Raw genomic sequence first — 12,121 nt, 5'->3', positions numbered from 1 at the left:
TCGTACTAAACCAAATGCCAAATCCTTACCAAAAATATACAAAACCTAACCAAAAAAATTAAATTGAAATTGAATAAACATTGCAATGGAATACGCATACAAATTGAATGAAACATTTTATGCGGACAAAATGTGTGTGCAACCCAATAAATTGCTGTTTATTCGCTGTATATCTATTTGTTCAGTAAATTGAAGTTATTTAATTGAATTCCTAAGAAGATCGAATTTGTTTGCGAAAGAGAATAAATAAACAAAATAATAATATAGTAATAACCCGTCTTGATACCGTCGTTGTGGTTTATCAAACGCATGTTGGTTGATATGTAAATCTGGTTTACTACAATTCTAACGGAAACCAAACAAAATAATCACATCGACCGTTTGATTGCTACAATGTTACTTGCATGGATTATCTTAATGGTCCGCTCTATATGGCAAAATAACACATACGTCACGAGAAATAATTGGTGAAATGAAAAGAAGCCGTACAAAATTACCTTTCGAAATGATTTTATTTTTCAAAGACTCCTCAGTATTTTTTTGAAATTGATTCTTGTTATTTTTTCGTTAATTAAAAAACATCGACGCAATTTTTCAGTGAAGTGATTAAAAAGTTGCATCAGAATACAAAGCAAACACATTTATTGTTGGCAACTGACGCAAGTTTACATTTTGACATCGTGTCGAGGAATCCAAATAGAGTAATCTCAATCTCTTGCAATGAAAAAAGTAAACATGCATCGAAATTACGTGATTCTGTTGTTTAATTTTTTCCTCTGTTTTATTTCCGTTTTTGTCTTGAAGTTCAAATTGAAAAAGAAAACAATCAGACGTTGATATAGCAAAAAATGCGATGAACAATAAAAAAAAACATATGAGTTTCATTGCCGTTGGGTTTCCCCAGGCGATTCGCTCATCCATTTAATTGAAATGATTGAAATGATGAAAAAAAAATGCGTGAAAAAATTATCTGAACACGTAAAAAAAACTAAAAGTTTTATTGGTCGAATTTTAATTATTTTGCCTAAATTCTGGCGATATAAACTTTGAAACGTGAAAACTATTCTAAAATTGAATTTTTCTTTCAAAAATTTGGGAGCATTATTATAAAATAGTAGCATAAATCTTTTACCTAAAACTATTTTAATATGATTGAGTTTTTTTCTATTGAAAAAATTACTCAATTTATTTCATAATTCATATTAAAAGAATATTCAGAGCTAGATAAATAATAATGATTGTAATCATTTTAATTTATTTCATTTTTAAAGTTCGAAAGTCCGTTGAATTGATATAATATTTCATGAAGAAACAAGGAAAGCGGGGTTAGGCTGCTGGCCAAACAATAGGCTCAATCCAATCCATATAAAAAGCGACCCTGGTGTAAAGAGATGGAAGTGCCGTGCCACAACCAAAACCAACTGACACTATGCCAAGAACAGTGGCAATCCCTGAATCGTTTTCATCGAAATATTGAAGCGGCCCACCGCTGTCCCCTTGACAACTATCATTTCTGGCTTGTGGATCATAGGCACAGTATTGGCCTCCTCCGATGCCATTTCGAAGAGCTGCTTGATTTGCATCCCGATTGAGCTCAAAAAGCGTTCTATTGCATTCGGTTAGTGGCATCGATGTTAATTGAGTCTTTTGAAGGCTATTCGACAAAACAATGCCTTGAAACGAAATGAAGAAAATAAATGAAATGTTTTACTAGCTATCAAGAGGACTTTCAGCAAAATCCGAGAAGATTAGGACCTACGGTCAGAATCAGTGGTGCCCCATCCGGTTGCGAGCAATTCCACATCAACGCCTTCATCGCGCAAATCCGTTTGAAGACAAGCCGGCACAATTTCAGTTGTAAAATTTATACGTTTTCCCACACGAATCAACGCAATGTCATTTCGTTTTGTTAAGAACGAATAGTTTGAATGCCGTATGATTTCCTATTCGAAAACGAAATCAAGGTAGAAAAAGATAAAACATTGTAAAAAAAACTGTTCCATATCTCAGGTTTTTACTTGAACTTGAAAATTGGCCAGTTTTGGATCGTCATCATCGGTCAGTGTTAGCTAAAAGTAAAAGAGTGAATTGCTTTGGATTACTAAGAAATTTATAAGCGCGCAAGCGTTGGCTACCGACTTTTCCCAATCGAACTACAATAGGTGGACGAGATTGCCTTGCACAATGAGCCGCTGTCATTATGAAAAATTCAGATATAACGGTACCGCCACAGTCAAAAGTCACTTTTTCATTTGCACTGCGATAGCCCAGCGCTGCCTTTGAATGGAGAAGAGAATGAGAATATATCAAAAATCTTGGATTGAATGGAATATTACCATCCATGGAAATTCCGCAGGCCCGGCCGCTTCACCTCCCAGAACTCGGTCTATTGGCAGTTTCAAGTAGATTTTACACGCTAATTTCAAAAATAAAAAAACAAATTGGTCAAAAATTAGGCTGTTCCGTGTCCTCATTGAATTTCAATTCAAGACTACCATGTTGTGCAGGACTTAGGACCGTTTTCACTAACTCGATTATGTTCACATCACCTGAATGAAGAAGAAATACTTTTTTTGACTAAACTTTTTGGTGCAAATTTACGTTTATTTAAAAAAAAAGAAGAAAAAATTGGCTGGTCTTTTACGACCGGATATTTTTGATCGATAATTCATTTCAAACCATCGCAATTATTTGGGGTCCATTGAGCATTGAGCATTGAGAATATGATTTAAAGAACCGGTTTCGCAAGTAGTAATTTAGTACATGTATCCCTGCAGGGAACGTACCTCGTATCAAAGCCAAATCCAATGGCGACTGCCCACTTTTGTCTTTGTAGCTCAGTGTGCCGTTTTTAATCAACAGCTCAACGACTTTCACGTGGCCTATAAATGAATTTGCTTATTCATTACATTTTTAGATACATTTTCATAAGGATAATCAAGCATTTACCATTCTGTGTAGCTATATGAAGCGGTGTCCATTTATTGGAATCTTGAACGTTGACATTTACTCCGTAATTTATCAACAATTTGATAATACGTTCATTACCTTCGATTTCAGATGATTGAGAAATGTATTAAAAATTGTCATGAACAAAAAATTTCACTGAAGTGAATGAATGATCCTCGAAAAATTTGAATTGCAATAAAATGATCTGGCAAATTGAATTTCACTCAAATCAGTCATGTTGAAATAAACCTTTACCTTTTTCAGCAGCTTCATGGCAAAGTGACCAGCTTTCCATGTATTTAAAATTCGGATTTGCGCCATATATCAAAAGTAGCTCCACCATTTCTTCACGACCTGATTGATAGATACATTTTTTGTATTAGTTTCTCTATTTGTTTTATTTTTCGAAGCAGTTACCTCTGGAAATTGTTGAATATGATGAAACATATTTTATTGAACGATCTTTCAATAATGTTATGAACAAAGGCGTTCGACCGTCCATGGTTATTGGATCAACGTGTGCTCCCCATTTGAGAAGTGCTTCCACAGCTTCATCATTACCTAAACAGCGAGGCGGCAATGATAGAATCATGTTTGTTCGAAATGTTGTATGTAAAAAAAAGTAAATGCCTTCTTGTGCTGCTAAGTGCAGCGGCGTCCATTTGTCAATTTCTACAGCATTTACGTTCGCTCCTTTCCTTACCAGTAGCTTCATGATAAGTGTATAACCTGAATAGTGATCATTCCTATTATAATTATGTTGATTCTATGCGGGGTGGGCATTAATAACTTCGTTTCTTGTAAAGAATTAATGTTTATTTTGAAAAATTGACACAATATTTAAAAGTATTGGCAATCGAATGCTATTAATTTTTACCACAATTCAGGCGTTTTACGGAAAATTTTATTGAAAAAGGAACAAAATATTAAAAATAGCAAAAAATAGCAATATCATTGAAAGAATAGCGATTTGTTATTTACTGTTTTTAACCGTTTAGAACGAAGTTTTAGTTTGGTGAAGAGTTATTTTATGAAATTAAATGGAACGATTTGTTCTTTGCTTTGAAATAAGATTAGAAAAATAACCAAAATAAAAAAAAATTGCAGTAACGAAATAATAGCAGTTCTCTCATATCGAAATGTCGTAAGAGGCCATTTTCGACCATTTTTCCCACAAAAACGCTGAAAAATGACATATGATTCACCTGCCGAGGCCAATTACACGGATTTAACCATGGTGTTACACGAAATTTTATTTTCCCATCTGAAGCGGCGTAACATGGGCTATCTTTTGACGCAAAAAAAACATGCCAAAAAACCCCACTATTTTGAGATATTTAACATTTTATACTTTGAACCCATTTTTGGAGGTTCCAATGGGGCCATAGAGGATAGGTTACTAGGCGGATTTTGTAGCCTCATCGATTCCCTTTCCAACGGTACCATAGGTTTGGCAATGTGTCAACTACTTCACAGTTAGATTTTAGTTGGCGCAAACCCTTTTTTTCGATTTTTTCAATTTTTCCTAAAGTTCACACTGGGTTAACTCAGAAAGGCGGGCCACTTTTAGGCCTGAGATTTTGGTTTTCTCTTTTTCTATCGGAAACAAGACTCCAAGCCAATTTTCAGCCAATTCGGCGACCTCACATTGCAACTCTTCCCTGATTTCGTGTGGAATGGCCGATTTATTTATTTATGCATAATAAAACGGCGAAATATTTACGTAATATTTACGATAAAATGATCGAAATATTTAACGATAAAGCTAAAAATCGCCAAAATATTCACGAAAAAAATTTCGGACATATTTTTGGGAAAAATTGAAAATTAAAAAAAGTTCGATTTTCTAATCACAAATTTTAGAAAAAATAAAAGTCGTAAAATATTCATTTTTGATGAAAATCAACTGACGTACGAAAAAATGCCAAAACCTTGGAATATTTTCGAAAAACTCAAAAATTACGAAATATTTATTTGCCGCCAGAAGATGCCAAAATTAGGGCTTAAGAATCGCACATTCAGTTCACAATACAACTCATTTCAGCGAGAGCCACAGCGCTCGTGTGCGATGGTCTTCTAGAAGCTTCTAGAAGCTCTTCTATGAGCTCATAACAACTGAGTTGTGTGCGCACACTGCTCACTTACTTCTCCTCTGCTTTGTGCGGATTTTCGTTCGGTCGAAGAAAAAAATAAGAAGAAATAGTAGTAGTATGTTCAACATAGCCGAAATACAGGCACAAACATGTTTATTTTGTCTGCTGTGAGTATTTGAGCGCACATTAAACGGACAGTGGTAAACTCATTTGTATTTGAGAACTTGTGAACTGTTCGTCGTTCGCTCGTGTGCATGTAGCGCACACGATATTGTGATGCATTGCGCTACTCACAGGGTTCACTCTGTGCGATTCTTAAGCCCTGCCAAAATATTTATTTGAATATTTTTTATTTAAATAAATATTTTTGGTTGCCCTGTTGATGAGTGTTATTTGTACATAAACTGTCAAACTGTCACGTTGCACATAGGAAATATTAGCAAAAAATAGCACTTTTATTGAGGGAAACTAGCAGAAATATATATTGAATATATTGAACTATTGATTAAATTAGTGAAACTAGCGTTAGTGTCTCTCCCCATCCGGAAAACAGACATTAATAATGCATACACTCCACAGTTCTGTTCCGAAGGACTTTGAAAACCGTTACCTTCGTAGGCAGCCACATGAAGCGGTGTCCATTTATCATCATCTGTATCGTCTACATTCATTCCATTTTGAATTAGCAATATCGCAATCGGCACATTGCCTGAGAATTAAATTCAATTTATAACCCACACATTAATGAATTACTTACTTATTTTATGGTATATGCGAAAGAATATTAGACTTTTGATGAAATTTTATGAATGTGTTTCATAACATTCTAGTAATATTTTCCGAATTTTCATGCCTTTTCCGGAAAAAAAGAAAATCGGTGAAAATCATCTTCGACTCTTAAGCAATTTGATTCAAAAATTCCAACGTATTTTGTCAGAATGGAGGAAAATGCACAAAGAGTCGACAAAAAATCGTAAAATATTTGTTCATCAAACGTTGGTAAGTAAAGAGTAAAGCTTACTTCTCTGATTTTCGTTGTTCAAAGCTACGTTATATAATACATATAAGTTATATTTTAAACAATTAACACAATAGTACACACAGGGAAGAATGGTTCGGATTTTTGGTATAATGAAATTTTTTTTCGTGAAAAAAACCAAAATTAAGATATCTAAAACAAAAAGTATTTTCTTCCATACAAATTTTGTCTGAATAAAAGGCTCTCGGAAATTTGTGCATAGAACGTCAAAACAATTGACATTTCAATGTTTTTAAGTCAGAAGAACGTCAATGCTGCTAATGACATTGACGTTCTAGGCAAAAGCAACATGAGCGAATTCCGAGAGTCTTTGTTTTGTACCAAAAATCTGAACCATTCTTTCCTGTGTGTAGTAATTTTTGTCCAGAAAAATTTCAACTAGTTTGAAATATTCAAAAGTTGGAAGATATACCTTTGAAGCTAGCAGTAAAAATTGGCGTCCAACCTCGTCGACACTTCACATTCATAGCCACGCCTTTGGATATGAAGAAATGCACCATCTTTTCACGATTTTGATGTACAGCTATTGCAAGTTTTTTTGAGAAATTAAAGAAATCGTCAGAAAATAATTAACGAAAACATCAAAACACTATTAATTACTAACCTAAATGCAATGGGGTTAAACCGTTAATATCTCCCACATTCATGTCCGCTCCGTGTGTAATTAGTACTTGAGCTATATTCACCTTACCTAAAATACCAAAGATTAGTTCAAAAGATTGTTTGTTCTCTGGTTTTCTCAAATAAAACTCAATGGAGATATTTCAAAATAGGTAGTCGAGTCAATATAAATGGTCCTCCAAACCACAACGAAAACAAAAAAATATCATTAAATTAATTATTTTGTTATTTTGACTATTGTAACGTTATATTACTACTGTGTCCAAAAAGTAAGGTGACATTGCATTTATTTTGAAAATTCTTTATTTATTCTTCCAAATCAATTTCATCGCCTTCAAAGTAATCCCCTCCCGATACAATGCACTTATGCCAACGGATTTTCCAATCTTCGAAACAGTTGAAAAAGTCGACTTCAGGGATGGCCCTCAGCTCCGTCTTCGCTGCGGCTTCAATCTGCTCTATCGTCTCAAAACGGTGTCCCCGGAGCGGTCTTTTGAGCTTGTTGAACAGCCAGAAGTCGCACGGTGCCAAATCAGGTGAATACGGTGGTTGTGGAACGATATGAGTCGAGTTTTTGGCGAAATGTTCACGAAGAATGATCGCATTGTGAGACGATGCATTATCATGGTGCAAAAACCAAGAGTTGTCTTTCCACAATTCCGGCCTCTTTTGGCGGATAGCGTTACGCAAACGACGCATAACACTCAAATAATATTCCTTGTTGACTGTTTGACCCGGGGGAAGGAACTCATAATGCACAACACCCCGATAATCGAAGAAAACAGTCAACATGACCTTGATTTTTGAGCGACTTTGGCGCGGTTTTTTTGGTCTCGGCTCACCTTTGGCACGATATTCGCTCGATTGGTCGGTTGTTTCCGGGTCGTAAGCATAGATCCAAGTCTCGTCTCCAGTGATCATGCATTTCGTCTTGTCAATGTAGTCAGAAAGCATTGTTTCACACACGTCAACTCGACACCTTTTTTCCAAAAAATTCAATGATTTCGGTACCAGTCGAGATTTGACGCGTTTGAGGCCCAAAACATCCTTCAAAATGGTATTGACTGAGCCTTTCGATATGCCAATATCATCAGCAAGGTCTCTAATCGTTAATCGACGGTTTTCCAACACCAAATCTTTAATTTTTGGACGTGAGCTTCGTCGGTTGAGGTTGATGGTCGCCCAGCACGCTCTTCGTCTTCGACACATTCACGGCCTGCTTGGAACTCACTATACCACTTGTAAACATTTTTTTTCGACATAGCCTCATCACCAAAGGCTTTCTGCACCATCCTCAACGAATCCGCAGCAGAAAATTGATTCCGCAAACAAAATTTAATGCAAATTCTTTGATCAACAAATTTCGACATCGCAAAAAACGAGAAATTCACTTTTAGCAGTCCACAAAACGAAGCGTATCTCAAACACTAATGAATATTTTGACGTGTAATTTGGCAGGGATGTCAAAGACAGTCCTACCAACCTAAAAATAAAAGGATTTTTTCAAATTCCCCAGCGCGCTAAATTTTAAATGCAATGTCACCTTACTTTTTGGACACAGTAGTAATATGACATTTACCAAAATATCATTACCATTATATGCAGCCCAATGAAGCGATGTCCATCCTTTATCACATTTAGTATTGACATTAGCACCGTTTTCTACCAAAAAATATACAACTTGTTCGCAACCTGTAGTGATGTCATCGATTCGGAAAAATATCGTATTAAGAAAAAGGATTGGGTTGAATAATGAACCCCAATAGAAGATCCTAAATAATGATGCATCAAGAAATACCCTGCCGTGCAGCCGTATGAAGTGCTGTCCTTCCATTGTTGTCTTTGATATCAATATTCGTGCCTTGATCGATTTGTTCTTCCATTTTTTGCAGGTTGCCTACAACCAACATCGAAATGAATCAATTAAAACACTGACACATCGAAATAAATTATCTTTGGCTGTACAAATGGCTCGATGTTTCCATAATGATAATCGAGAGATATTAACTTACAATCCTGTGCTGCGTCAAGAATTAATTTCCATGGCCCATCCTTGAAGATTTCACTGTGAATAATAAGAAAAGGATATTCGATCATTGCAAACATATCAATATAATTGTGAGAATTGGCGCCGACCCAGTCAAACCCTAATGTCACTGAACAGTCAATAAAATAAACACGGGACTGATTATTAGGATTTATTTAATCATATAAATTTAACACTCACTTGTCAATGGTTTTGACTAGATTTAGTTCTGAAATTATCAAAAATTAAAGCGAACGATGTTACTCATAATAAGTATTATCATTATCCATTTCATTCTAATAACAATGTTGGATTTTCCACCTTCTTCTCTCATGTGTAGATGTTTTTCCAGGTTCAATCCTTCAGGAACTTTACTTAACACTACATTACAGCAAAGAAATAACACCAAGTAATATTTCATTTTTTTTTCAATTTCAAAACAGTTCAAAGGCGTTGATATAATTCATCGATTTTTTCCAGTCTCTTTTTTTAACTTTGATTTCAAGCCTAACGCATAAACACAATTCCAAATAAAAACACCAACAACTTTCAAAAAACATTAAGTTCTTAATTAAACACAAACTGTGAAGACTTCCGTTCCCTCTGACATATCGTTCTCATATAAAGTTTTTATATTCCACATTTACCTTTGTTCTAAAACAAACTCATTTGAAAGTCTAAGAATCAAGATATGACACAGGTTATTCAGAGTAAGAATGATACACTTTTTCAATTTTCCATTGTTCAGTGTAATAAGTTCGAGAAGATAGTTTCTACGCTACAAAATCAGTCTTCAAAAACCTGTTTTACTATAAAATATATATGTGATGAAACCACAATAGACTTAAATCGATTAATGCACCTCTACTTTTCGACGTTCAAACCTACACTGTACAGTGTATAACAACTACTTAGCGTAGAGTCCATATAACAATTGGATAAACTTGCATGCTTCATCTGAATTGTAAGTAGATTGAGACAGTTGACTTGAGTATAGGCTTTATCGTGAAACAAATACTACATACCACACGCTGGGTGTAAGATAAAAATAGATCTTCATATTATCGTAGGTAAAGTCATAAAACCTACGAAATTCCAAGAAATCAATCGAGAAGATAGAACAGCAATCACGTTTTTTCTTCCATGTTGCAGTTTTTTAAACCATACAATTATTCGTATCGTATTACATATTCTTCTTCCTCAGTGATGATGTGCCGTCAATAAAACTGAACTGTCATTACGCTTACATTGCTTTAATTCGTGATTTGTTCTAGATTTCGTCTAAACGTACTTGCACTTGGGACTTGGCCTTGAATTTTGCACCCATTTTTGTATATTACATACTTGATGTATCTTAAGATACAAGATTTATCAAAGATGCATTACTTCATTTAATAGTTGAGGAGTGATTTTATTAATTTACACGCAGTGGTTTTAATAATAATGACACATTTGAATGAGAAAAGAAATATATTTAAATGTATCGAGGTGTAATTATTTATTTCAAATATTTTTACTAAAAAAGTTATGAATAGAAAAGTGTTGTCATTTTTTCATCTAAATACTGCAGTACAACGTTATACATTTGTTGAAAACATGCCTTGACAACTCCTGAATACTAAAGAGACGATTTACGTTGATTTGGATTATTCATTACGGAATGGCCCAAACAAATGATTCGATCCAATCTGAGTAATAGGCAACCCTACATCGATAAGGAAATAGACAAATAAAAATCATACCGATCATCCTACTAAATTGAAAATGACATATTTGTATAATTTGAACACGGGAGACTATTGCACTGGGAAAGTGGCTTCGAAGTGAGTTGTACTTTGCCCCTAGTTCCCATAGCTTTTTTAAAAATAAAAATCTATAATTATGAATAAAGTTCATCTTACGATCAGCCGATGTGCTGCCTCAACCAGTTGCAATCAAATTCACGTCAGCTTTTTGATCTTACATTTCTATTTGCAAGCATGCTGGTGCTATCTCAGACGTGAAACTGATGCGTCGAGACACGCGTATCAAACCAATGTCATTTTTGAATTGAATGTTCGAAAATTTGTATGTCGTATGATCTCCTAACAGAAGAAAAATTAGAAAAAAATTTGTGAAGAAATCTCTGCCAAAAAAAGTGAATTTTGCTCATTTTAGAACATTTTTTCTCATAATCATGAAAATTTCCCGTGAAACCTGAATTTGATGATTCGCCGGCTTGATCCCATCACCATCAGTCAAGGTCAATTTTTGTACACATTCGCAATGACATAACATGGACAAAGGGATGTAGATGTAATGGTGTGCATGCATATATGATTTTTTTTGCCGAAAGCGACAGTGCCAATTTTGCCAGTCTTCTTTTATTTTTAGGAACTCGAAAAATTTTCATGTGAATTAGAGCATTTTTTAAATAATTAAATTCCGGTTTATATCCAAGAAATACTAATAATTTTTCGAGTCGTCAAAAAATTAGAGATGTTAGTGCTTGCGTTTGTATCCATACATTTTATATAGGATTGCCGCACGAATGCTTGCCAAACAATGCAAATATGTGGCATAATAGGCACAAATGCCTATTTTTCTACGAATGTTAACGGCATTCGCGAAAAGTCAATTGCCCCTAGCAAATTACCAAAAGAGGTTGCACAAATCACAAAATCCGTCTTCAGTTAGTGCAGTGTGTAGTATAGCATTAAGCTATAGTTTTACGAAATTTTCTACAAGAGTGTGTGAAACTTATATACAAAGAGTGTGTATTTGCTGCTGAGTAGGCCTGAGCTGAGCTGAGCTGAATATGCTAACTCAGGCGCCGGAAGCGCCTTACTTTGCGATATACTTTGGCATTTTCGGTATCTTATTAGTGGTCTTTAGACTGATCCAAAAAAAAGAGTTGTCCCTCATCCCAAAAGTCCGGCCAGTTTCGAAAAATATACCTCAAAAAAATAGGTTTAGCGCAAAGAACGCATATGGGTACCATATAAAAACTCATAACAAGCCTCATATCAAAATTTTCATGACAGCAATTTCGGAAGCCATTTTAGATCGCTACATTTCGACCAAAATCATTTTTCCAGCCAATATTTGGCAAAAACTGTTGATGGGGTTTTGTTTGGCTTGTCAATATGTACAACTTTTACCAAGACATCAGCCCTTGAAAAGGCATTCTGGGCCAGTTGTAATTACAGTGTAAAATGACAGAAAAAATTGCAATTTTTCGGCATTTTTTACATTTTCTGCTCTACGAGTCACCCAGGCGGTGGAATATTGTCCAATTTTTGACTTGTGTCGTGTAGCCAAAACCTGTACAAAACTTTTGGTACTTGTCAGATTGCGATTTGGATGGAATTTGGCGATAATTGATTCACACATATAAGACAAATTTCAGGCCAA

General features: G+C 34.9%; 1 protein-coding gene across 1 annotated transcript; it reads right to left on the bottom strand.

The window, feature by feature from the left end:
• Positions 1-966: 966 nt before the first annotated feature.
• On the bottom strand, positions 967-9,811 carry LOC129572808 (ankyrin-1-like). Its single transcript, XM_055452910.1, has 19 exons — positions 9,050-9,811; positions 8,930-8,957; positions 8,715-8,767; positions 8,501-8,599; positions 8,296-8,394; positions 6,686-6,772; positions 6,494-6,604; positions 5,653-5,751; positions 3,580-3,678; positions 3,367-3,510; positions 3,205-3,303; positions 2,950-3,048; positions 2,787-2,882; positions 2,496-2,549; positions 2,337-2,416; positions 2,140-2,277; positions 2,019-2,069; positions 1,760-1,943; positions 967-1,673 (listed from the first exon to the last, which is right to left on the bottom strand). The coding sequence occupies exons 1-19, from the start codon at positions 9,147-9,149 to the stop codon at positions 1,327-1,329; spliced, it is 2,067 nt and encodes a 688-aa protein (XP_055308885.1). The 5' UTR covers positions 9,150-9,811; the 3' UTR covers positions 967-1,326.
• Positions 9,812-12,121: the final 2,310 nt, after the last annotated feature.

This window comes from Sitodiplosis mosellana, unplaced genomic scaffold (genome assembly GCF_009176505.1).
Source record: "Sitodiplosis mosellana isolate CC-2019 unplaced genomic scaffold, AAFC_SMos_1.0 Smas_scaffold_5546, whole genome shotgun sequence".
Classification (NCBI taxonomy): domain Eukaryota; kingdom Metazoa; phylum Arthropoda; class Insecta; order Diptera; family Cecidomyiidae; genus Sitodiplosis; species Sitodiplosis mosellana.
Note: the sequence above shows the minus strand (reverse complement) of the source record. Positions and strands in the feature narration are given on the sequence as shown.